Genomic DNA, 27,780 nt, shown 5'->3' on the forward strand with positions numbered 1-27,780 from the left:
GATCCAGTGATGCCACCTCCACTCCCATGGGCAGTAGAGCTGTAATAGAGTGTTGTTTGTGGGCTAATTACGCTTACATTTCAGAAGACTGATTACTTTGGGCTAAGTTCAGTATCTCTGCACAGTGATGTACTTGATGGACATACGGCTTTCCTTCCTCCACCTTCCCATACACATTTGCCTGAATTCGGACACTACATACTGATGGTTTTACCTGTAGCCAAAATTTCCATACGGCAGAGAATTCTACTGCAAGATACAACACTACTCTAGAAAGAAACAGAAGCAACATAAGAATTGTAGAAATGTCATGGTTTGCAAAAAAGTAATTAATATCATGGAAAGTTTCATCACTACATGTTTGCAATGACAACGTTAAAAATTATTTGAAGAACTGTCATTGCAAGTAAGGTGGCTGATCAGAAGCAGTTAGTTGAACACCTGGTACCAGCATTCCACAAGAGCTAAACTGGACTTCTGCCAATGTTGCATCTTCTGCAAGGAGAATAATTTCCTTCTGATTGGAGAGAATGTCCTTCAACCAGTCCAACCCAATTAACTAACTATACTGGAACTTAAAAAAAAAAAAAAACCCTCAATCTAGCCTTTTAATCTTTTTACAGCCTTAAAAAAATCTGCTATTTGAGAAACATTAAAGGGCGCGATGTTTAGGAAAGAGCTGTGTTATTTGAAAATAATATCACTTTTGTTAAAGCCATGTTCGGGTTCAAAACTTTTTTTTTCCTTCCCACATATTTAAAGGAGGTTGTCTTGCAAAACAAAGTAGTGTAATGCTAATTTAATCCAATTAGAACATGACAATAACCTGTTGCATAAGAACTGTGAATGCGGATTTTAATTAAAACCTATAATCTGAACAAATGTAAGCTTATCTATAGAACCACTTAAATGTAGAGAGTGCATATTTGGTTAGGAAAATGCAGTGCTTAATTTAACATAAAGGCTGATTTGCAGTTGAAAGGATCTTAATTATTAATCAAACTGAATTAGCTTCTTTTCTGGAAAGCAATTAAAGGGGAAAAAATACCAGGCGAGATTAAAAACAAGTCAGAACATGTCACTAGCTTGTGTCAGTCCACCTAGGTGCAGTTTAAAATCTCAACATACCAGCAATTTGCCTTCTATTTTCAGAGAGAAAACAACGGTTTTCATTCTTCAAAAGGCAATTAAATGTACAAGTCACTCACTAGATAGTCGTATGTGCCTCAGCATGTTTGAAGTCCAGAAATGCTGGGGATAGAACCATATGGACTTCTTTAAGGTTTATGTTTCACATTTGGTGTTGGTTATTCAAATAACATGCATTACACCTGCATCAGTTCACAATAAGTTTATTTTATGTGAAGAAAAGCTTTGCCATTAATGAAAAATTTCAGTAGAAAACAGTACCTCCTGCTTTCAATCTAGATTACTCAAAAGTAGAAGCTTGTATTAGTGAAAACTTCAGTAGAAACAGATCTGTAGGAAACTTGTTCTTGGCACATGAAGTAAAAGCTTTAAACACATTAAGTTTGAATATAGTATTTACCATGCAACCATGCTGGCAGAAAAGCCAGTTTGTAATGGCTGGTATTTGTCCCTCAAGACAATAACATGGAAGACACTTAAACCTGCTTACATAACGTTAATTGTATATAAATACGGCATTGCCATAATTGACAGTCTTTATTCAGGCCAACCATTTAGTTTAGCAATTCTAAATAAGTAATAGGCACTTTGCCTTTCTGATTTCCCCTTTCACCCATCAGCCAGTCTGAATCCATGCCGGGGATACTGTACACTGTTATCACCTAAAAAACAGAAACACATTATTATAACCTTTCCTTGCTTAGAAAAAAAATTATAGTCTATCTTCATATGATCTCCAAGGTCTTAGTTCTAAGTTAGACAGAGCACTTAATATGAGCATCCATGGAACATAATCTAGTGCTCATAAAAGTTATTTCATTGGTCCACAGAAAAGAAGTAGATATAGTAGCATATTTTAAAGCGCCTTTTTTCGGATGAAATTATATTCATTACTTTTTCTATTCTTTTTATCTACGAGTCTTGTATATTACCACCAACTTTAACAGGCAATCTGAAAGAAAGTTCATCAGATCTTCATGTGCGTGACAGAAAGACAGATGGTGTTGATGTGCCACATCTTAACAGAAAATGTTAGGCCACAGCTTATAAGTCACTGTCTAAGTAAAAAACAAAGTCAGGTAGAAATATTTAAGTAAAGTGAATTTAGAAAAAAAAAAAAAAATCTGAAAACTTTTTGTGTGGATGCTCTTTTTCAGGGTTAAGCTACAGCCACATTACTAGGTGGAAATATGTTCCAGAACCCTGATCCATTGTATATCTCCACCTGCTTTGTATGGATTCTCTGACTTAAGTTTGCAATTGAATTGGAACAGGAATAAACACCGCACAACTAACACAAGTGGTTGTGTTTTCATATCCTTCCCAAATTGCAATATTTAATGTTTGAAAGACTAAGTGTATTGATAACAGTGCTAAAGGTGTGGTAAAAAGAAGACGGTAAAATTGCATCTTGATTGTCTAGAAAATATTCTTGCACGCTAAGATGGTGTAACAAATGTTGACTCACCATGCAATGTTAGGGTATATAGGTACAGAACAATGCTCCAAGAATACTCTTGAAGTTTAATAAAAATTATCAACTACACAGATTTCTTGATGTAGCACATCTTACCTGGCTAGTCACAAGCATTCCAGTCTTACACAGGTACACAGAAAACTCTTACCTCATCTGCAAGTAATGATAATTCACTGCTGTTTGCAGCATCGTAATCATAGAGAACTCTCGCTTTCCTGCTGCCGCTTGATGACTTCAGTTCACTGATGCCTGAAGTAACTATGGAATTGGTTACTGAAGGCAATGAAGCAGAAGCTGAGGCCAAGACTGAGGGAGGAGAAACACTCTGCACAGGAGTTGAGGAAGACTGATTATTGTTAGAGAGGAAAGTAGATGGAAAGCTGTGGGAGAAAAAAAATGAAAAGACTTCTGAGTGAATCAGTTCTACGTACCTAAATTAGCATTCTTGCTTTTATCAACTACAGAATAAACACCAGTAGACAGCAGTAACAGAATAGCACTGATATTTGTATAAACCTAAGTAAAGATACTTGTTCCTGACCTGTAGTATAAATCAAACCATTATACTTTAAAAGAAATACTACCAACTTCAGAAAACTTTGTAATTGCCTCTTAGGAGGAAAAAAAAAAAAAAAGGCAAAACCAGGAAAGCACTGTAGGTCAGACTTAATCCAGACTGTATTTTAATAAACATTTCTTTTGACAGCTCTGCCAGTAAAAGCAGCCTCCACCTCCTCCTGCTCATTCCTCAGTTATGTGGCTACACAAAAGATTGTGCTGCTGAACCAGATTAGGGAAATATAATGCAAGTTTAAAACACACCCTCTGAAAGAAGAAAAAAAACCACACAATGATTTTTCTAATTTAAATCAGTTCATTGATTCAGCTAACTGCCTGTTGTAAAACAAAAATATTTATTACACTAAAGACAAACTTATATCAACTTAAGCCCCTCCTTTCTAGGCTGCTCCTTGTTCTGTGCCAGCTGTAGTGCTTGCCAGACCCTTTCATGAAGTCAATTCAACTCATTAACCTGCATGAAAAAAAAGGTAAAAAAAAAAAAAAAGTGTAAAATCTTCTACTAAGTTAATGAGCTGAATCACAAAAAACCTGTGATGAGAACCAGAGCTGATCCAAGGGAAAGGACGGAATGACATCATGGCTGAAGTAGAAGACGCAGAGAGGGGGCCAAGCAGCAAGAGATTTCAGGGCAGTGGGGCAGGGGAAATGCGACAGCATAGGGGGCAAAGACAAGCTGTGAGATTGTTTTATGTCACTCTGCCCTACATCCTGGGATGCAGTTCCATGGCAGACTGAACTTACTCATTTAGCCATTGATGTAGTCATTCTTTGTCCCCCTGCTGCCTTCTTTTGTTCCAACACTCATCTGATTCTACCTTAAAAGCAGGTCAATGAAAGTTTTGAAAAATGGCAAAGCTGATGCAATGAAAAAGGGTCAGCAAACAGGAGTCCAACTGAGTCAGGATGACATGGAACTGTAGCTGCCGTTCCTTCCACTCTTTTCACCAGTCTGTACATCAACTAGTCAGACAATTCCCACACATAACTTTCCTCGTCAGTCCTTCTACATAGATGCTTTTTCACTAGCATCAACCTGTCAGAAAACACACCTTCATCCCTTCCCACCTATGCTCCCCAGTTAAGTTCTTGAAGACACAGTTCAGTGGCAACCTGAACCACATAAATCACACCACATATATTCCCACACCCATGTTTGCAGCATTATAGGTGCTCATGTGATCATAAGAGCAGCTCATTTAGGGAAGCTGATGCAGGTGAAAACTAGATCTATCAATACAGTGGATAATTTTTGTATTGTGTGGCCATGAACATAGGTGGAATTAAGGCAGCTCAAACCCGTATCAGCTACAGTAGTACTGCACCCAAGTTTATAGTTTCACACTATGCTTAATCTGGCAAATTTACACTGCCACCAAACAGGGTGGCCCCACTCCTCTACCCCTTTACTGTGCAAACATTCATTCTCTGTCATTTGAGGCAGATCTAGCAATCTGTTTTGGAGTTGATTCAACAATCTGATCTTACAAAAATCATCAAGATGATTCCTTAACTTTCTATCAGAACTCTTTGTTAAACATGTTCATCTTGTGGTCATGCAATGGTTATTTCTGACTGAGGGCAAACAGTGAGAATATGGTGTGAAGGACAAAACTAGTCCCTTTACAGTTAGACTGAATTGCATATAAAAAATTGGATAGTCTTTCAGGACACTGTTGTGAGTTTAGTTAGCAGTTTACTGCCATCAAAAGGAGGAATTTCCACTCCCCGCTCTGGCTTACCTTGACCTCATTTGATCATAAAGAGCTGGTTACCAAGAAGAGACCACAACTCCACCAAAAAAAAGTTTGTTTTCATTTTCCAGATTTTCAAACCAGTTCATCTTATTCCCTGAGCAAATCAAATTAGAAGAACAAAGGGAGAAGAAGCTTGACTCCACATTTTTGTAGGGATAACTCAGATGTGCCTCATGATGCGTTTATTTACTTGATTAGTTGACATTCAGACAGATGGACTTAATTTTAAATGACAATCAGCTGTTTCTCAGTATTGCTAAATTACTGTTTAATATACTGCTAAACCTGTTCTCTGTTAACACAGTAATTACTTGTAAATGATTCTGTTCAGTTCAAAGGGTCACTGGTTTGTACAGCTAGTGGAAAAGAAAGGCAAAGCCTTATAACTACTCTGTCAATCAGTAAAGCATTAAGTCTCACTCTTTTTGAAAAGCCATATGTATGCATGGTACTGAAAAACTTTGGCCATACAAAGGTTGTCTGGGATTTTTTTTGAACACTTGAGTAGCAAGAGTTTCACAGCTTGTAGAGTAGGGGACTAGGAATGGGTAATTTGAAAAAAAATAATGATGCCAAAGCTCAGGCTTGGCTGTCAGGGAAGCTGAGAAAATTCAGAGCAAAACCAGTTATCAGCAAGAAAAAAAAAAAAAACAACACAGAGTACCAGGATATTTGAAACAGATTCGTATAGTTCCTTCTGGGGAACTGAAAAAAAGAAGAGATTGCTTTTAACCTGGGAGACTTGATTCTTTAAGCAGCCCCACAGGAGGGGGAGGCAGTAGAGGGATAAGCAGCTGATGCTGCCTTGAAGAGAAACATCCATAAACCCATGTCTATTTATATAAATAGAACTGAGAACAAGTTTTTCCCCCATGTTCCCCCAAGTCTTCTGAGGAGCAGTTGAGGGAACTGGGGCTATTTAGCCTGGAGGAGGCTGAGGGGAGACCTGCTCACTCTCTGTACAACTATCTGAAAGGAGGTTGTAGCACAGAGGGGGTTGGTCTCTTCTTCAAAGTAGCAAGTGATAGGAAAAGAGGAAATGGCCTCAAATTGTACCGGGGAGGTTCAGATTGGATATTATGAAAAAATTGTTCATGGAAAGGGTTGTGAAGCACCAGAACAGGCTGCCCAGAGAAGTGGTGGAGTCACCATCCCTGGAGGTGTTTAAAAGGCATTTAGATGAGGTTCTTAGAGACATGGTTTAGTGCCAGAGTTAGGTTACAGTTGGACTCTATGATACTGAGGGTCTCTTCCAACCAAAATAATTCTAAGATTCCCTACAGCTGACTCTGAAAAGCACATCAAGAAAATCAGTGCTCAGCTTTGGAACTTGAATAGTGTCAACGTGAACCAGGTCAGGGCTTATGCCCCAGATTCTGATTCAGGTAACATATAACATGCATAACTCTAAGAACCAGGTTTCTGTTTAAAGCAAACTATTCCACTTAGAGGTTGAACACTTTTGGTTCACCAATCTCAAAACAAAAATAAGTCCCTCACAGCTCCTGGCTTTCATAAGAATATGGCACAATGTAATTCCTAGATAGGTGAAAAGAACAGGTGTAACTCAGCGCCCTATATCTCTTGTTAACCAACAGAGAGCTGGCAAACACAACCAAAACCTAGCTGAGCTGCTCAAGCTGTTTATTTGGTACTGTATCTGCCTATGCGTAACACAGGAAACATTACACATACTGTGCTCATCTGGTTGTTTATTGCAATGCTATGCACTATGCGCCTACAAACTGAGGAACTCTTCCAAAGCAAGAAGCGCAACTTGAGACTGTCCCAGTGCTCTCCTGGGGACTTCCTTGTACAAGGAAGGAAAGACACACCCAAGATTTAATACCATTACTGTTTTAATCCACATAGGCAGGGAAACTTCATTTGGCTATCTGAGGCATTTAGGATTTTGCAAAGCTTCCACACTTTGGGTCTTTTAGCAGTCATAGTAGTTCTATCAAAAATACAGTCAGATGATAGCCACATAAAGATACATCCTTCTGTTTTCCTAAAGACGGTACTTTCTTTAAATTTCCTTTTTTCTACCTGGTAGCAGTTTACATACATTTTAAAGATAACTGTCCTGGGACACGCTATACATCCTAAAGCAAGAGATTTTAAAGAGGAATATGTTTTTCCTTCAGGGTATTATGCTTAAAGCTTTCTGGTAAATATACTAGGAGTACAGAAATTAAAAACATCTTCTCAAAATAATTGTGTAAATATATTTCTAATTTAAAATCCACTTGTCCATAATCCAATAAACAATTATTTTCAAGCTTTCAATTCTACAGTTTGCATTTATGCACTACCAATGTTTAGAGTTGAATACTCCTTTCAATGGAATGTAACTTTAAAGATGTAGCTTTTCTTTTAAAATCACATGTTTAAAGACTTTATAGAAGTCTTTAGACTACCCATTCAAACAAACTGAAGAAAGGAAATGAAATGCCACAGGAAGTTGCAAGTCAGGAAGATAACAAGACTCAAGAATACTTTTGTTTTTACTTCCTTGTCACAAAAAACATAAACAGAGATACTTTATAGAGGCAGTTATTTGGAACAGACACTACAGTAAATTTCTAAGCAAAGATCATCCTTCAATGCATATGCTCAACTAAATAACACGGTTTGGTATAACCTTAAGAAAGGCTGATTTGTAAAGAATTAGAATAGGGAAACTTAATGAAAAGTATGCATGTAGATCTCTTCACCTCACCAGCAATCACAAAAATAAAGGATTATGAGAATGAACTACTGTCAGATGGTTTCTTCTCATCCTTAAAAAATGCTAAATTCACAAAACAGTAAAACTAGACAAACTTGCTCATTCCACTGTGAGTGCTTTGGATTACTGATTACAAACATTACAAAGTACATCTCTCCCTAGATACAATATCTGTGCTTCCAACTCACTTAACAGTGTAAAATGCAGTTTCATTTAAAATCAGGTAGTAGCCTGTAGCAAACTAAGAGGTAACAGGAATTTATGGGCAGTACAAAAACTTTTCTGACATTGCATACCAATTTTGTAGCATGAAGCATAAGACAAGTGAATGGTTATAAGTAAATCTCTAGAAATTCTTTTTTGCAACACTGAAGGAGGTTACCATGGGCTCACCTTCCTCTATTACAAAAATACAAAAAATATCAGTAAATAAATTCTCAAAATGCATTAGTGCTGTGTGTAGGCTTAGGGAAGTAGTTACACTGGGGTAATTACATATTAATCACCTGAGAACATATATATTCCTTTCAATCCTGCACGCCTGTGTGTTCACCACTGTTACATTATGTAAGTTTTCCTACTATCCATAAGCACTCAGAACAAAATGTTTAATTTTGTTTTTCTGAAGTTATTACAGTGTTACTACCTTCCAAGTTGTTTCTGGAGATCCAACATATATTGGTAACATTGTGCATAATAGGTCATCTGAGCTTCAACAAAATCATTCAGACAGCGAAGATGATGTGCCTATAATACAGCAAAGAATTCAAGTTTTTAGTCTGCAAGAAGTACTACACTGCATTAGAAAGACTGGTCTCCTAATCAGGTGCTAATGCAAATATTGGCACATATGGACTTATGTCACATAGGCATAGCATCTAGATTTACCAGATAAATGAGATATCACAAAAATTAATGTAGCTGAGGACAAAAAAAAAATAGGTGCTGTACAAGCATCATGCCATTTACCTATATTGTTTTCACAATAGAATTAATATTTTAGCACATTTTTGTGGTTTCAACATTCAGTTGATCTGACGAATGGGAAGCCAAGTTTAAAAGATAAAAATGAAAGCCCCTGCATTCTCAAGGTTAACGAGAGATTAAGGTTAAATTCATTGGATAATAAACTAGAATTCAAAAAATAAGAAAACCACAGTTTGATGCTTTAATGTGAAAAGTCTTAGCCTAAAGTTGACAAGTAGCTTTCCGTAGTTATTTTTAGAAAGCGCCCCAATTTTGACTTTCCCCTTCTGCCCCTTTGGGTACTCACATGCGTGCTGCTGATTCCCTCCAGCAGAAGTCTGGTAATCTCTGCCTGACAGTCAAATTCACTCTGGGTAATCCGTACTTCCTGTTCAGACTAAAGAGAAGGATGCACATTAGGTATTTGTATGATGCACTCTCTTACACCTTCCAACTGCAACAGTTCTGTTTTATTCTGAGCTGCTCATCTAAATGCATTAATCACAGGCTTAGGTGTTTAAAACAGGCTTTTCTTTGCAGATCTTTACTAGGCAAAAAGAAAAACTGCATTTTGAGTTGAGAAATGCTGAGGCCCTGCATACACAACAAACAGCTATATAATCAGATACATACTCCATATAGTCAATACCTGCAAAAGGAAGCCATTTTTCTGCCAGCAATATTACCCCACCTCTCCCAGTAACAAGCCAAACACTCACTGGCATAACAGTGTCTGCACCAGGGGTTCTGCCAGCATAGCAGTGGCAGCCAAGGACAGTGTAATTTTTTTGGTATACTTAAAGTTAACAGGGCTCTGATCAAATAATCTAGGGGTAAACCTCACATTATTTCTGTCATATAACTGCATGGCAATCAGCCATACATAAATCTTTGATGGTAAGTTTTAACAGGATATTTCATAAATCAATGTATCCTACTGGCCACCAAGCTACTACAAGTAATTCTGGAGCGTAATTGAGCAATCTTTAAAAATAAATAAATCCAAACTATAGCAAATGTTTTAACAACAATTAGAGTAAAATTCCTATTAAAATTATTTAAGTTTCATATTTAAATAATCCAAATTATATTTATTCCTGGCTACATATCCTTATCAGCAAATTTTAAATAAGTTCATGTTATAGCGGTTTTAAAGGACTTCCATTTGGCACAAGCCAAAATCACTTTAGAGTAGTTCTTTTTGAGAAAAAAGGACACTACTCAAAACACACAAATAGATATTACAACACATTTCTATGTAAGATTTAATGTTCCGAGACAGAATGTCCTCGGTCTGGAATCTGGATTACCTTGCCTCAATGCTTATATGCATTTAGCACCTTGTTTCTAAAAACAAACACAGAGGCAAAAATCTGCTTTAAGACAAAGATGCATAAGTTACTACTCTCAACAAAACAGAGAGAAAATATATTCTCAGGAAACTTAATGGGGTGATACTGATAATAATTGGCTTCTAAAGGATTTTATGTATTTGGAAATACTCTGCTCTTGCATTCCACTAATGTTAATCAATATGAAAAGTCACATGGAAGGATCTTAATCTCACAAATGAGCACAGAAGAATGATGCAGTTACCCTATAAATGTTTTTCATCTGAAGTCACTGCACTTGGGAAGGCTTACAGGTTAATTAAACAGTGAGGAAGCAGCTACAAAGTATCCTGTGTTTCTAACTAAAACTGAGATAACAGTGTATGCATCAAGTTACAAACTAATTAGGTTTTCAAAGTTTGTCAAGGCAAGAATCTTTGCTTGGAATTTTCCTATTAAATCTGCATTAATATCAGTGAAATCCATTTGGCAGTCCTTGAGAGAAATGGAACAACAAACTGGGGGAAAAAAGACAAATCTGATAGCCAGAGGGAAAGAAAGGCACTCCCTTCACTATTAGCAACATGTTCATTTCCTTTAAAAAAAAAAAACAAAACAAAAACAAAAACAAAAACCAAACAGTAAAATCATATTTATCTGGAGATAAATAGTCTAGTCTCTAGCAACTGCTAATTTCAGAGAGGCAAATGTGTTTCTTTCTTCCTGCTAGGTAAGTAAATACATGAGAATAGGAACACAAAAGGGGAAATATCCATCAGAATAATTCTATTTGTTTCAGCAATATTTTAGCAAATCAACTACTTTCTATAAGAAAAGGCAAAGCAAATAATGTGGTAACACATATTAACCTAGCCAGTACAGAATGACTTTAAATGCATTGCTTTACAAAAGGCCGATGTACTGGTTTTGTAGATTTACATAAAGTGAATCATGTGATGATGTGTTTAATCTGTTTTGCCCATCCCTATTTCCAGTACTGCTAGGTGAACAGTAGCAGGAGAGCATTTCTATGCTACACCTTGTGGTAAAGGTGAAAAACAGCTGACTTTCAGTCTGGGAAGCTTATGGCCTGATCACCCTTGCTTCTGAACAGAATGAAGAGCTCAAAATACAAGCCTAAACTTTCCAGTGACCCCCAACTGCAGTCATATTTTATTTTTAAGGCAATTAGAAGGCCTCAGGAGATATCTCTCATGAAGATCCCTCAAAATGGTACTTGCTCCCCGAGTTCAACATACGAACCCAGTTTCTAAATACGAATATTCAGAAGTTCATAATATCACCAAATTTTGCATAAGAACATAGGATATCTCAGAAATACTGTGCAATCCTGTAGCTAAGGGATAACACACAACCATAAGAGCATAGGAAATCAAATCACCTTCCTAATGTTGTTTCGTTAGACATGCTATTAGTAAACCAGTGATAATTGATACATTCATGCTACCCAATAGAGCTGGGCCTCCTTGTCTCGTTTGTAGTCAAAGACAGGAGCTCCTCTTGATATTCAAAACCAGTCTAACCTCAACGTGCTGAACAGATACTAAAGCCTCTGCTCTTTCCCTTGACTACCAAACACCTCAGATGAATCCTAACAAAATCCTTTTTTATAAAATGTGTAATATCAGTACCTACCCCATGTAGTTTCTAGTACAGCATTTAATATCCTTTAATTCCATATTTCAGAAGGGAAGTTAAACTGTTATTGACACCAATCAGATCTTTTGTTCTGACTCATAAAAACAAATACAACCCTGTGATTGATCAAGAAATTACTGGACAGTCTGAAATCCTTGTTGGGAAGCTTCTTAAATCTGAGTTGAAAACATCTACAAATCTCTTCCTCCAACTTTCAAATGCAGAAGGACAGACTGACTTTAGAGAACTCGATGGATTACTGTTGCTTTGGCAGAATGTGGGTGTGTGTTGTAGTTTCTTCTCAATTGTCTCTGCTTTTTACATGCTTACTAAAAAAGGGAACTTTGAATTACATAATTTATTACAAGATTTAAAGCTTTTCTTCTTTTTTTATGCTATGGCTAAGCACTTTGTATTATTTATTTCTCTCTCCAAGACACAATCAGTTAGATTTCACTATCCCTAAAGTTGCTTTTCACTGCCTCTGACAAGCCAATAGTTTTATTCATAAACATATCTTCAAAATCAGTTTTTATTCCCAGCACTACTGCCCCCCTCCCATCTTTTTTCCCAAATAGTACCAAGTAGTCCAGCAGACAGGTTGCTATTTTCAAATGTTTCTTTACTTAACTAGTAAAATAACATTCAAATTTTGAGATCAAATTTGACCTAACCCTCCTTTTACAGTTCAATCTCTAAACTCTTCCTTCTGCCTAAGCTCTCACTGTACATTCTACACATAGATCTCCCTGTTTGCACCATAACACACAAAGTTGGAATACAAAAAGCCTTCATTTATTTTCTCTCACAGCCTTCAAAATTTCACCCAAAGCTCGTATCGCAGCTTCTAATAGTAACACTCTCCACCTCCCACAGAGGCCTATCTAGTCCTCTTTTAAAAACCACACCTGAAAGTCCCTGTTCTCCAGCTACCCTTACTTTTTATTGCTACCCTTCATTTTTATTTCCTCTCCTCCACAGAAATCCCCTAAGAAATTTCCTTCTAACTGTTAGCACAACTTCTCACAGCCTGTTTCCCAATACCACTTTGTCAGAGCTGGTGAGGCTGAGAACAGCCCTTCTTGTGGCCCCAGAGCAGCTATCACCCACATTTCCTTGGCTGCACTGAGTTTCTCCCTGGGCAAGGGATGGCATGACAGGAGATGGCTGCAGCCCCCACCCCAAGGCCAAAGCTCTAGTTATGAACCAGCCCTCTGCCCTGGTGCAGTTTTCAAATGTGCCTACTTCCTAATTTCAGTTGCTTAAGATAAGCAGAGCATTCTCTAGTGACACTGTGGAAAAAGGCAGGGAGAAGAAGAAAAAAACCAAAACCCACAAGCACAAACCAAAACCCTCTCCAAAGCAGAGTTTTCTGAGTTTCCTGCATGCACTCCAGCATTTCAGTTACTGTTCAATATTCTGAGCAGAAGTTGAAGATCGGCATTTTTCAGGACAGTTTAGATTACTGGACCCCAACCTTTCAGGAAATTTTCAAATAAGCTCATTCTTAAAAGGTCATTTTTAACAGAACACCATACCAGTAAATTTTGAGAGACAAGTGTTGTAGTTCTTTTTCTGTTGTATCCTGTCACACGAGAATCATGTGGTACTAAGTGACAGCCAGAAGCAGCTTACAATAGAATGGGCCCCAAGCATTGTCTTCCCTCTGGAGTTTGAAAGGCCCCAGAGGGAACCAGTGTGCTCCGATGTAATGCATCAGGCTGCCAGCGTCAGACCAAAAATCAAGAACACGCAATATCCTCAATTACATTAGACCAGTACAAGTTATGGTTTCAGAACTCTGCAGTTTCTAAACTGTTTACTTACTTTTGTCACTTCCTCAGCCCATATCTATGCAGCATTAAGAGCAGGGGGAAAAAAAATAAAGATATACAAACTGAGACATTGGTAGTACTGCAATACAGAATGCAACCATACTTTGGCTTTTAACTACTTCCCTGTCCTCAGAACTTCACAGGGATTTAATAAGTGCTCTAAGTCAGCTGCCCAAAGCCCTTCATATGCAATGAAACTACGAGTGTGAATAGCACTACATTTGTGAAACAAATTAGATACTGAACAGTATATGACTTGCAGAACTTATATGTTACAAGAATCTATTTAAAACAAGCTATTACAACATGAGACATAACTACTTAGAAAATGACATGAATCAGACAAACTGCATTATCTTATGGAGGAATTTAAGTTGTGTTAAAATACTGGAAAACTATGGAAAGCTATTCTCATTTTAACAGCTGGTTAAGTAAAGACTGAAACAGATTAATGATTTCTCTTGCTAATTCCATTACTGGTTTCCTATTTCACAAGAATTTTTACTGAAACCTAAATTTAAATAAAGATGCTACAGAGGTATCTCAAACTGTATCTCAAACTGGTATCTCTAATTAAAGATGCTACAGAGGTATACTTTAAGTAGTAGCAAGCAGCACAGCGAAATCACAGAATTGCAAGGAATTTACTCTAGACCTTAATTACTTCAGCTTGCTGTTACAACTCCCTCTTGCAATGCTGTTCTCTTTTAACCTTCATTTTCTGCAGTTGTAAGAAGATGACACAATCAGGACTTTGGTTGGAAGAACGTGCATAAAGGTTGCAGAAGCAAGTTGTAACAAACAAGTTTATTTGCTCATATCTGATCATGACTGAGAAATCTGGAACACTAACTGAGATCCACTATGCCATGCAGATCCAAGACCCAAACCAGGACAGGCTGAACAGCACAGTTTATGTTGTACATAATTAATTAATCCCTTCCTTTTCCACTTTTACAATTATGATGCTAAAAACAGCTGCATTGATGAGCTCTTGCAACAAGTTTAGGATATATTATACTCTAAGTTAAGCCATTCATTTATGTGACATTATTCAGTTTCAGTTATTTGTAAAACATTGCTTGAAGGGAATAATTTCTACATAATAATTTATCCTGGACATTTAACATAATTCACTCCCACTCATATTAAAAAAAATAGGAGAATGAAGTAATTATTTTCCCTCCAATGGGTGAAATTAATTTCAGAATCAATTAAAAAAATATAGCTCCTTTGCATCCTAAGTTTGCAATCATAAACTCACAGAAATCAGAATACTGTATACTTTAGATTATCAGAAATATTCTGATAAAAACATCATCTAATGCTGTACTGACATAAGTGTATTTAGAACACTAAACCAATCCAGTTTGGTATGGAAAAACATCCAAAACAAGACCAAATGAGCTAGATAGCAAGAGAAAACATTTGATAGGAAAATGAATGAACACAGAGGAGGCCAACAAACCTTTAGCCATTTTACATGCAGCAAGTTGAGCACGTAAGAGACATTTACCATAATGTTATTCTCTTCAGGCTGAGAGGTGTTTAGTTGCTTAAGTGCACAGATAAAAGACAAAAGCAAGTTACAACACTGTGAATACAGCAGGTGAACAGATCAGTGTCACAAAGTACTACAAGTTTAAGCTACGGAAGACTGAATATAGATATAACTGAATATATATAAATAAAAATGTTTAGTTAGATTTCTATTTTAAATACTGAGCTAAGCTACTTCACTTGTACAGTAAGCACGGGAGAATGTAATTTCATCAAAGATTAAATATTGTTATAACAGGGAAAAAAATCAAATATAGATGCAATTTATCACTTTATCCTGTCAAAGAAAGTAGTGGAACATAAAAATTTGCATCATAAGTCAATACACTTTGGTAATCCATCAGTTCAGCACTTCGTTAGATATCTTCCTTTACAAACAAGTGAGCCAGCAGAAGGTGGATCATTTGTATAACACCTATATCCAGGTTAGTCCTCATTTCTGTATTGCAGAGAATTTCACAATCCAATAGTTCTTAAACATGCACACTGATGTTAAAATGTAATTAAAATTGAAGGCAAGGTAGTAAAGTAAGAGGTCTGGCATTTCATGCTTTACCAGCACTAAATTTGTTAATAAAACTGAATTACTTGCTATATGAATATTTAAGACTGACCAAGTAGTAGCAGCAGCAACCGGCAATAATTTTGTCCAAGCACCAAGCTCTGGGCGCTTACATGGTAACGGAACTAAAACTCAAGTATAGAGCCTTTCCTTTAAAACTGAGTTTGAGGGGAATAATTTCCTTATGATCTTCCTGTTGCTTTAGAAAGTAAGGTATATACTTGCTACCATGCCACAGAAAAGTTAATAACCAATAAAGGAATAGCTTACTGTCCATTGCTTCTCTATTCACTGCTTCTAAATTCCACTACTATCTGATGAAAATCCTGCTCTGCTCTCCAATGTTAGTCTTACAAACTAAGAAAGCTTGACAAGTAGAGAAGTAACTTTTTGCACAAAATTTACATCATATAAGGGGAAATGCATGCATGGACTTAAGAAATACAGCTAATTTAAATACACATGGACAGTACACACAACACAGAGGATTGAGACAGAAGCAGAACTGTCAGGTAGGGACGATGTTGTTTTTTTAGAAAGACCACCATGCCAAAGACGTGAGCTGCTTCAGCTACGAAGCTCAGTCTCAGAGATTATGCTGCTGACATGTTTCAGGACAGCGATCCATTTGGAAAAGACAGCAAAATCCAACAGTCCCACTTCCGCTTCTTTATCACGTACAATGACTCTGCATATTTAGATTGTCTGTATTCCTTCAGCATCTGTTTGCATGACCCCTACTGAGTTACCTCTTACAGGAAAAAAAAAAATCACTATTATTAACTTCTGCACTTTAGGAATGCAGTCAAAATAGCTATGAAAATACTACAAGCATTCCCTACTGAAATGGCATACATGCAATTACCTATTCCTCCACTTAGAGGTATTTTAAGAGTTTAAAAACCAAAACCTTTTTAGTTTATAGTAATTTTCATCTCCTTGAACAAGCATTTCTTGAGGGAATAAGGAAGGTTAAGAAATGTGAGACTAAGAGTCTCACCCTGTTTGGTGGTATGAAGTAGTACAACAATTTAGAAAGAGTAAACTAGAAATATTTTTGATTTAGAGAAGTCCAGATAGGTTCACCAGTTGGAAGTAATTATACAAATGCTTCAACACTTGTAGAGATTCAAATGCCAAAGCTTGACCTCTGAATGATATGTTTTTCACAACCATCTTACAGATTGTGGAAACTCAGTTCTGGCAGTACAGGCTCATCTCATATAGAACAAGGGGAGAATATTTACTTGGGTCAAGTAAGTTCAACTTGATGGAATATCTAAAAATAGAAGACTAACACCTTCATCAGCAATTCGCTTTCATTTCCTTGTGTTCCACTGAGGCACTTCTTAAAAAGTATCTAGAAAGACAGTGAGGGTAAGAAGCGAAGACTGGAAACATAACCAAGCAGTCAAGTTTATAAATATATATCAATAAATTTGAAAGTTATAAACAAATTAAAAAAAAAAAAAATCTACTTACTGCAGCTCGAGCTTCTGCAACTTTTGCCTTCTTCAATCTGGTTTTTGCTGCATCCAAATCTAGTCTTTTATTCTGTAACAGCTTACGTTCTTTCTGAAAGTGAGTTAGGTTAGTTCATGAGAACAGGTAAACATACTCAAAAGCAAAAGCCTGTCTACTTGGAAATTTTTGACATTAAGTATAATGTACAAAAAGGTTCTTCAGTTGAACAGAGGGGCAGAATTAGATCCTAATTATTCTCACACATTTTATACTCAGGATACATACTTTTAATAGAAAAAGTGTTACAAAACCCCCAAGTTTTCAGAACTATTTTTATTTTATCTGGTCAAAAGAAAGGAAAATACACAAAAGGCACAAATCCAACCTGACTTTTTAACATTAGTTTGAGGAAAGCAATAATGCACAATTATCTACTACTTCATTTTGAAGATTTACATTTACAATTGCTGTAAAATGCTGAAGAATGCACAATTCAACTTACAGTAATAGTTTTGTAGTCTCCTTCAATAAAGTTTCTTAGGGGAGTGAGAAAGTTTATAGCAGAAGTTTGAATCAGTTCTCTGTCTGCTGTCCCAATTCGCTTTTGTGTTTCTCCACATTTAATGAGTGCATTTCCTGCAAAGGAAAAAAAAAGTTTCATAGTGATTCAGGCAAGTGGTTAACAAAAGAAGTTTCTAATGGCAGGAAAGTTTAGGGAAGTGGTTTCAAATACAATCCAATGCCATCACAAGAGATTTCAAAAGAAATCCGAATCAGCTAAAAATCAAACAAACAAAAAACACAACCATCCAAAACAAGGCAAACTACACACCAAGCCAAACCATTTTTATTAATAACAATCATCGGTCAAGGCAAGATTTCAATGAGAAAAGATAAAGCATTGTAGAAGTTTCACTAGCTATGACAACTCCATTGTGAATACCTGTTTTAGAACTGGTTATCGCACCTACGTAATTTAACCCAACAGCCTCCTCCCCTTATAACACATTTTTGTTTAAGTCACAAGTAGTGGGTAGCAAGGGAAAAGCTCACTTAACTACAGGAAAATAATGTGCTTTTCCCCATCCCCATTAACTCCAGCTTCTAAATATGCATTTGTAGATTAACTGAACAATACTTTGAAATTTGGTTTCAAGTTAGGTATTGAAACTGAAGTTGGTGTAGCAAGAATACAGCAATTATGTTTCAACAGTCTGACACAGCTGAGTTAGAAAACACCAAGTTTTCAGAGGACTAAAATATTTTGTGACACCACATAAACGCCAACAGTGTATCTATATTTATGCTAATAGTTTAAGTTACTTGCCTGAATTCTAAAAATTCTGCAAGTTAAGGTACAGTCTGCCTGTAAGTACAACTCCATTAAATGTTAAAAAGCAAGACTTGAGGCTGATGATCAGAAGGAAGGCCACAGATAAAAGCATAAAACCACGTGGAAGCAAGAGAAACAAAGCCTGCCATTATTGATTTCATATCCATAAGTCTTCTATAAAACATTTACTTCTTTTTTTTAAAGTGCACTTTCCTTCTTTTGAAAAGGAACCCCATTATTTCCAGATATAAAGAACTCATTCTTCCCAGAACAAAACTTTTCCCTCACACTGCAGTTTTGAAGAAAGCAACTAAAGTGAGCTAGCTACCAGGCTTTGATTGCAGCGTGTATTTCATATACAGACACCTATGCATTTCAATTGGTCAAGTTAAATTAACAGCTAAATCTATTATCAGCAACTTTAAAAGTTGTAGAGAACACTAGTATTAGACTATATAATTAATGCTAGCATAAAACATTAGATATAACACCCTCAACCCTCCTGCCATCAGTATATAAATTTGATGGAGAAAGAAGAAAATTTAGATTATGTTCTATACTCTCGTCTTTAGCAAAACATATATTAACAGAAGGAATACAGTAGAGAGGCTTCTTAGTATAGAACTTAATTTCAGGGACAGTTTCACTCCACACCACAAATAAAACGCATAAGTGTCATCAGATGTGCAAATGTGTTCCTTTAACAAGGAAATTAAACTCCAGAATTATTTGTTCAGGTAAGAAAATCCACAAAGACTCTGACCATTCCAACATCAGGTTCTAGCTCTAGATTTGGATAGTAACCTGATCATTGATCTCCTAATGCTCAAAGTTATACAGCAAGTCACCTCAAACTGATATCAAAGTCATTGAAGTGTTTTATCTAGAGGAAGACAAGAAATACCATTTTGCATTGTTAAGAAAAACTAGATCTGTGCATTTTTCCCCCTTCATTTCTGCAATGTAAGATGTATTTTTTGCTTCTACTTACCATAGGCTGTTCCAGGGCCAAATTCATTCCCAGCATCAATCATATACTGGCCTAGTAACTCTGGATTATTCATGCGACTTGGTGCTTTGCGGTCCAGTTTCTCATAGACAAATTCTTCTATTCTGGCATCTAAAACAAATGTTTATTTAAAATAATTACTGGCATTCAAAACACACATTAGAAATAGAAACAAAAAAAAAAAAAAACCAACCCTGTACATTAAACTCAACATTAAGTGAAATTTAAGATACTGTTCGTGGAAACTGACTGTATTCCATGTTTGTCACACTATGTTCAAGTGTTTCTTAGAGCCATCTATGAAAGTGAAAAATTATACTTTTCTACTCCCTTCTAACAGTATATTTATACAGTTTTTCACTATTTTGTCCAGAAGCCTTCCCTGTACAAACATAACAGAACACTTCTCTTTAACAAAAACAGTCTTTTTTCCCCTCTCCAGGAAAAAAACGTGAAAATTGTTCACTAGAATTGTTTTGACTTCATCATTAGCTCACACTATTTCTGCAACCAGTATGAACTAATTTCAGTCTGCAATAGTACAGACACAAGGAAACTCTCTAACGAACAAACCTGCCACTTCAATGCAACAAAAATTAATACTGTGAATTAGGCAGCTTTCATCAGCACTGGATTAAATGACTACTCCCTCATGAAGGCCACAAAAATTAACCTGACACAGACAAACATGGATACTAGTGCATTCCCTGGCACCAAGGGTGAACCAAAAATGACCCAAATTCATTGGGTTTTTCTTTATCAATAATTTTTCATTCTAACTAAATGACACTAGAACTGAAAACTAATCTAAAATTATTGGATTATTACATGTGTCTGACCTAAAGGTACAATTAAAAAAGAGATTTAATGTCATTTTTTTCTCTCCCAGACAGGGTTGCTCCATTAACCACCACCAAAAGCAGCTCTACAGCCTGTGATAGTCCTCCCAAGTAGGCTGCCAAACAGCTGAAGTTCCCTTCACAGATGAAGACCACTGCTTAACACTGAGTATTTTTAGCCATCAGAAAATTGACTGGTCAGCATAACTGAGATACTACCATATATTATCCTTCCCCTGAATCTTCCTCACACAGTTCTACCAGCCTAGAGTTAGTGATTCAATATTCTACAATTACAAGTTTCTGAAGAAGTCAATACATATTACAAATACTGAATTAAATGAACAAGACAACTATTTCCTCTGGCCTATTCTGTAACTTCTATTGCATCTTTCCCACAGCACTGGTTGTTCTGGTTTTCACATTTGTTTTTTAAACACTGCTTTTTTTTTTTTTTTTTTTGCAACTAAGGCATTCAACAGACTTCCAAAACAATAGCTCAAAGACTGGCATTATAAAGAATTTATCTGTTTGGCACTAGCGAAATACTATCAGTGTATGATTTACCTGGACTAATAAATACTAACTCAGTATGTCACTACAAGGAGAATATTAATGTTTTTAGTGCAGAGGTATTAGCAGTATTATATTTTTATCATTTGAGCAAACATAAAGGAGGTTTAAATGTGGGGGTTTTTTTGTAATAGTAGTTTGCTCAGTGGCTAGTGATCAGGTCTTGACTTGAAATCTAGATCTATACACTAAGCAAATTCCTACTGTTGCCAACTCCAGAACAACTGCCACAAATGGCACAGATATGTAGGATAGGAGTCCAAAACTAACAGCCTCAACATTACTACTCACAGTAATTTAATAAATAAATAAAATTAACATATCAGAAAACTACATTTCTTCTACCTATTTTTTTCTGTTATTGTTAGAGATTCATCAGTCATGAAAGCATATTTGAAACTTTATTGTACTGCCTAAGTATGGTGTATAAAATGATGGCAAATTATCAAGATTCAGCATCTGGAGAAAATAATTCTTTAGTAAAGAAATTGTTAGAGATCAACATTTCAGTTTATCTTGCCTGCTTCAAGCTGAACTGTACTGTGGAGACAGTTTGAAGTAATAAAATAGTAATGAAATTTCTTGAGCCACTGCATATACTTCATGAAGAACTTCAGAGTTCTTATAGGTATCAAAGATTTTTGGAATTAGAGTGGGAAATTCAATTAAACTGGAAACAATTCAAAACCCAGTAAATCGGGGACTGACCAGAGTATAGAACCAATGCTATAGTTTAAAGAGCTCTAAATATTTTCATATTCGAAGGGTTAAGGAAGTACCAGTAATTGGTACAGTGTCTCTGATTCTGAGTAGCGCTTCATAATGTCCTTTCCCTAATACCAGCCTTCAAATTTTAAGACTGCTGTATTTAGTCATAACTTATGCAATAACTCTTGCAGTAAATATTTACACTGGCAAATTTAGTAATTCAAAAGTTGCAAACAAAAACTTGAAGGGCTCCTTACTTGGATTTGGCTGCAATAATACTTCTGTTTGTTTCATTATTTTTTCTGTCCACAATTTAGTGCATTCTGCTTTGCTGAGAAGGTTCTCCAGGTGAGCATCCAGTTCAGTCTTCTCTGCTTGACCAAGCTTTTCTTCTGTGAACTACGAGTTAGTCAGACAGGTTGAAAGTACTCAGTTAGTTCATAGAAATAATTTCTCAGGACAAGTTTAAGACAGTAACTATTCACTCATATTAGTTGCAGATCATGTTTTCAAAGATCTAACCATTATCCAGTCATCAATAAAAATCTAAAGATAAATTAGAAAGTTAAGTACAATGCACCCTGACTAGCATGGAAAAAAAGGTTGGGAGGGTGTTAACCAGACCAAGACTAGGAAGCTAATTTACAACTTTATGAAGAAATCCTCTGCTCTACTTGTTACTAGGAGTTCTCACTTGAAGTATTTTGTCCAATTTTGCATAGTGCTCCTTGAAACAGCAGCCAAATGGAAAGAGTCCAGAGGTAACAAAGGCAATTAAAAGATTACTTCAATCTTGTATATTTTATAATTAATTTGGTTCCTTCTCCCACAGTAAAACCTGAAGACACAACAGATTCTCATGGCAGCTGCCTTTAATGTGTTTTTAAAAATGTTGTCCATCTACAACTAACAGGACAAAAAGCAGTGAGTTTAAACTTCAGTATGAAGATTTAAATTAGAATTAGACATTAGAGAAAGCTTTTAAAGACAAGGATTAAAAGCTAAACCAGACTTCCCTGGCAAGCTGTGGAATAAATATCTTTGGGGGTGGGAGGGGTTTTGCTTCTTAGAATAGGACAAATCAATGTTTGATTAACTGTTTAGATATAACCGATCTGGCTATGCCTTAGAGAAACAGTGAGATGGCCTCCGCTGTTCTCTTCCAAGCTGTTTTCAGTGACAGTGAAATACAATATAACTCCATTTAGCTAAATAAATCCACCTTCTATTCACTTAATATTATTAATCCACAATCAGTCTGCACTTCAACCCCAGTTCTCCAGGAGAGGGGAAAGCCACGTGTTTCACAGCAGGGAACCAAGCAAAACCGGAAATGAGGGTTTTGCCTGTCCCTCTTCAGGGCAGTAGTTCCTCACGATGATGATCTCATCACTTGACTGCCTGTACAAAGTCAGGCATTTTCAGAAGAACCTGGCTTATGATTAAAACCCCAACAAGCTTACCAATTAACAACATAATAGGACTGGAAGCATTTTGACAGTCAAACTCCATTCTTAATAAGTTATTCCATGAGATATTTAAACTTACAGTAAGAAATAAGAATACGAGACAAGTAAATTGCATTGCCCAATTTTGTTTTAATTTCAATCACATGTAGAATAAAACCAATTTTCATTTCATTCACATCGAAAGTCTAGATAAGTGCTACAGCATTTGCAGTTCTACAAAACAGCAAGGTGCCTTCACAAGAAAGTTCAGTTGCAGTATAGGGAAGAACGAAATTTATTTATGGATTTTTTTACTGCTACTGTTTAAAAGGCTCTTTAAAAAGATGACAGGTACTGTAAGCTGTTCTCAGAAACATTTTACAGGTTCATTAGAATACAATATAAATAGTTTTGAATTATTTTTTTTTTTTTTTTTTTACTATTTACAGAGAAGAGCATTTGTCTATGAAAAGGGCTTTCCTATTAATCTTTCCATAAATCATAGAAAGGTTTGGGCTGCAAGGGACCTTACAGATCACCTAGTTCCAACCCCCTGCCATGGGCAGGGACAACTTCCACTAGACCAGGTTGCTCACAGCCCCTTCCAGCCTGGCCTTGGACACTGCCAGGGATGGGGCATCCACAGCTTCTCTGGGCAGCCTGTTGCAGGACTTCACCACCCTCATGGGGAAGAATTTATTCCCTTATATCTAATCTAAATCTACCCTCTTTCAGTTTAAAGCCATTTTCTTCCCTTGTTCTATCACTATATGCCCTTGTAAAAACTCCTTCTCCAGCTCTTTCTTGTAGGTCCCCTTCAGCTACTGGAAGGCTGCTATAAGGTCTCCCCAGAGCCTTCTCTTCTCTGGGCTGAACAACAACTCTCTCAGCCTGCCTCTGTAGGACAGGTGCTCAAGTACGCTGATCATCTTTGTGGCCCTTCTCTGGACTCGCTCCAACAGGTCCACATCCTTCATATACTGGTGACCCCAGAGCTGAATGCAGGACTCCAGGTGGGGTCTCATGAAGCAGAATAGAGGGGCAGAATCACCTCCCTCGACCTGCTGGCCATGCTTCTTTTGATGCAGCTCAGGATAGGGTCAGCTTTCTGGGCTGCGAAAGCACACTGCAGGGTCATGTTGAGCTTCTCATCAGCCAACACCCTCAAGTCCTTCCCTGCAGGTCTGTTCTCAATCCATTCTCCACCCAGCCCATACTTGCACTTGGGATTGCCCCAATCCAGGTGCAGAACCTTGCACTTGGCCTTGTTGAACTTCATGAGGTTTGCACAGGCCCACCCGTCAAGCCTGTCAAGGTCCCGCTGGATGTCATCCCTTCCATCCAGCACATCAACCACGCCTCACAGCCTGGTGTCATTGGCACCATCTACTCAGCAGTGTGAAGATTGCTTAGCCAATGTTAGATTTCACATATTCACTTAAAAGAAAAACTAGCAATACTGACTAACGTGGTAAATAATAGTTTGACAGAAGTATGGTTTCCAGCATCAATGTAATGCAACAATGCTGCCACTCTGATTTCCCTTCTCAGTTACCCTGAAACCTAAATTTGAACTTGTCTCTCTGTTTTATGCCCTTTTCCAGGTAATATTCCATGCCTCCTTAATGATAAGAACAAAATAAGGAAAGTGGTGCTATGGATCAAGAATTTTTACTCTACTTAGAAAACTGTTCCAACATAGGCAGATACTAATGATTTCCTACTTTGATAAGAGCTCTAAAAAAAAAAAAAGCTTTATTTTGCTTTTCCTTAAAGCTTACAACATGCCATACAGACACACTTAATGTAAGCACTGCTGGAACAAACCATATCAGTAAATCATCTAATGCATCTATTTTTATTAAATTAAAAATATATACACAAGTTGCCTGAATGTCACCAGCTCCCACAGAAGGAAATTGTACTGTTTTGCATACAACTGGGTTATCACAACCCAATCAACATTTCAAGTTGAAAAATTACTAGAAGGAGAAATTGCTTTAAGATAAGGCTCTAACTTCAGGGAGAAGCAATGAACAATAAAAGTGTTTCTGCTACCAAAGAGTAAAAGCCCAGCTTATTCCCCACCACTACGCAGGCAGCTTGTGGATTACAGAGCCTGGCAAGAGGAAGGACTCTCATTACTACATACTATGGCATTTATTTCACCTCAAATACCACTAACTATAATCATTTGCTACTTTGTTCCAGAAATTGCAACTACTGCAAGACTGACTGAGAACAACCCCTTCAAAGTATTTTCTGCCTGCCAGAAGGAAGGGTAAGCTGTGCATTAGGCTTTATTCTTCTGTAGATTACTAACTAGAATATGGCAGTCTGAACACATTATAATCTCATCCACAGAAGGAACAGGTTTCCTGGAACATGACTATCAGGTGGTTTGCTGTAAAACAGCCCCAATTCCCTCGTAACAGAAAAGTGTGAGAAGCCTGTGAAACACTAACAAGATGTTCACCATCTTGTAAAACAGCTTAAGTAGAGTTGGAATTGACATTTTATGTGGGTCTCCTACATACCATTTTATGCTGCTGAATGGTTTCACAGGGTTTGGTGGGGTTTTTTGTTTCTAATATTCCAAAGCAACTAGTGTCAGGTCATACCATGTTATCCAGCAATGCCTGCACATAAAAGCTTAACTCAATATACAGAACTGTAATTTTCACTGGAGGACACACAATCTACACCCAGATGATATTTAGAAAAATCCACAGAATTATTACCCCTTAATATTATCTGTAGGCATTACATAGTAACTTAAAAAACCCAACACACACACACAAAACCAAAACAAAAAACCAAAACAAACAAACCCATGCAAAAAACCACCACTACACCAGGGGAAGCAACAATAGCACACAGAACATTAGTAACTCAGATTATAAGAACATGTTAAGGATTTGCTTCTCCCCCTCAGTGCCTTCATTAAGTTTCTTGTTTTAGGGGAAAGTGGCAGCTGGTAGAACAAAATTATTACTTCCACATTTCCACTGAGTTTTAGTTTAGATTAAGCAGATAGCTAATATAGCTATCTATAGTAAACCAATAATGCAGATAGAACATACTGGAATAAACCTCAGTTTACACCACCTTTAAACCATGACAGACTGCAAAAACCTCATTAGATTTAATGCAATAGCTGATTTAGATGTAAAAAGTCAAGATAAAAAAGACAAAAATCACAAGATCCCAACCCCAGAATCTTACAATGAAGGGTGAACTGCATCTCCCTTTTTTCCTTGTCGAGTAATAAAAGGGAAAGGGGTGGAGGCTGGAAAGGAAAAGATGATATAGGAAATATGTAGATCCGAAAGAAGCCAGGGCGGGGGGAGGAAGCATGGAAGGACCTCTATCACAAAGAGAAGCACAACGACTGCTTTAAGTTCATTTAAATTTGAACAACAATGTTTTCTGATGAGTCTGCATTTTCAGAGCTCTGCTGTGCTGCTGATCGTCGGTTCTGCTTGAATATTGAGATTTAGGGCAATAGATCAGACCAATCAGATCAGATAACAACTTTAATCACGTTCCAAAACTGACTGTGACCCAGCGAGAATTCATGAGAAACCAAAGTGGATTACACTACATACACTGCTCGGATGTCCACCTCCCGACAGGAAATCTGTTCAGGTTTGATTATATAAAGAAAGGGGATTACGGCTCAAGACAACAGCTAAGGAACAAAAGCCAATTATAGTGCCCTTAGCGTGAAGGAAGGGGAATACCGATTCAGAAACAATGGGCTATCAAACCAGCTTAAAAACGGTGCTAAAGCTCAAACGAAATCGAAAAGCCTAAGCAGACACTTTACGTGTCACATCAGAGCTCGAATTTCACCGATCAGGCAGCAGGACACATTTTTAGCAGCCAGTAAAAACACCAGCTTATTTCAGGAGAGACACACCTTTGTCCTTTCGGTACATCAAGTCCGACCGTACCTCCTCGCAGCGGATACCTGCTCAGACTCGCCGTCCTCAGCCCAGGCGCCTTCTCCCCGCTTTGCCTGTCCTGACCTTGGGCTGTCTCAGCGCCCCCCGCCCGCCCGTCCCCCAGCCTCAGCTGCTTTGCAACCAGCCTGGGCGAGATCCCCAGGTCCTGCCATGCCCAGAGCCAGCAGGGCACCCGCGGGGAGGGAGCTGCCTTGACAGCAGGCAGCTCACAGCAGCACGTCGCTGACCGGCCAGGCCAGCGGGCTGGGCTCAGCCCTCGCCAGCGCAGCCGGGCCTGGCGCTCCGTCAGAGCGGGAAGCCCGAGCCGGGCCCAGCCGCCGGCCCGGCCCCTCCCGGCCGCCGCTCCCCGGCCCGGGGAGGAGCCGAGCTCCCCGGCCAACGCCCCGCACCGGGCCCGGCGGCGGCCCCGCGGAGCCAGCCCGCGGCCTCGCCCACCTTCCCCAGCTAGAGCCGCGGCGGCGAAGCTCGATCCTGGCGAGGCCTCCGCAGGGGCGGGCGGGGCGTACCTGCACGGCGCGGCTCAAGAAGGTGCCCGCGTCGGCCGCCAGCTTCTTCACATTGAAGTCCATGATGTTCATCTTCGGCGGGGGAGGGGGCGCTGACTCAGCCCGCACACCCGCGGCAGCGGCGGCCGCTCCGGCCCGTCCCTGTGGACAGCCGCCGGGGGCGGTGCCAGGCCCGGCCCGGCCCGGCGCCGCAGCGGATTGGCCGCGGCCGCGGCGTCAGCCGCAGAGCCCGGATCGGCCGGTGGAGCGGCGGCCCCGCCCGCCCCGGCCCCGCCTCGCGCCGCCGTGAGGGAGCGATGGGCGGGGCTGGGCACGCGACCCCGCCT

General features: G+C 38.2%; 1 protein-coding gene across 3 annotated transcripts; it reads right to left on the reverse strand.

Moving 5' to 3' along the window:
• Positions 1–1,336: 1,336 nt before the first annotated feature.
• SH3GLB1 (SH3 domain containing GRB2 like, endophilin B1) lies at positions 1,337–27,672 on the reverse strand. 3 transcript variants are annotated; one of them, XM_082053249.1, is made up of 10 exons: positions 27,455–27,672; positions 21,790–21,931; positions 19,395–19,523; positions 17,573–17,706; positions 17,089–17,181; positions 13,477–13,500; positions 8,967–9,056; positions 8,340–8,440; positions 2,775–3,006; positions 1,337–1,811 (listed from the first exon to the last, which is right to left on the reverse strand). In XM_082053249.1, exons 1-10 carry the CDS (start codon positions 27,524–27,526, stop codon positions 1,704–1,706), a joined length of 1,125 nt encoding a protein of 374 aa, XP_081909375.1. In that variant the 5' UTR covers positions 27,527–27,672; the 3' UTR covers positions 1,337–1,703. The 3 variants fall into 3 exon arrangements, with proteins under 3 accessions (XP_081909375.1, XP_081909377.1, XP_081909376.1); XM_082053251.1 differs by lacking the exon at positions 27,455–27,672 and adding an exon at positions 26,903–27,038; XM_082053250.1 differs by lacking the exon at positions 13,477–13,500.
• Between the last annotated feature and the right edge of the window lie 108 nt (positions 27,673–27,780).

Source organism: Streptopelia decaocto (assembly GCF_964273445.1).
Source record: "Streptopelia decaocto genome assembly, chromosome: 5".
In the NCBI taxonomy this organism is placed as follows: domain Eukaryota; kingdom Metazoa; phylum Chordata; class Aves; order Columbiformes; family Columbidae; genus Streptopelia; species Streptopelia decaocto.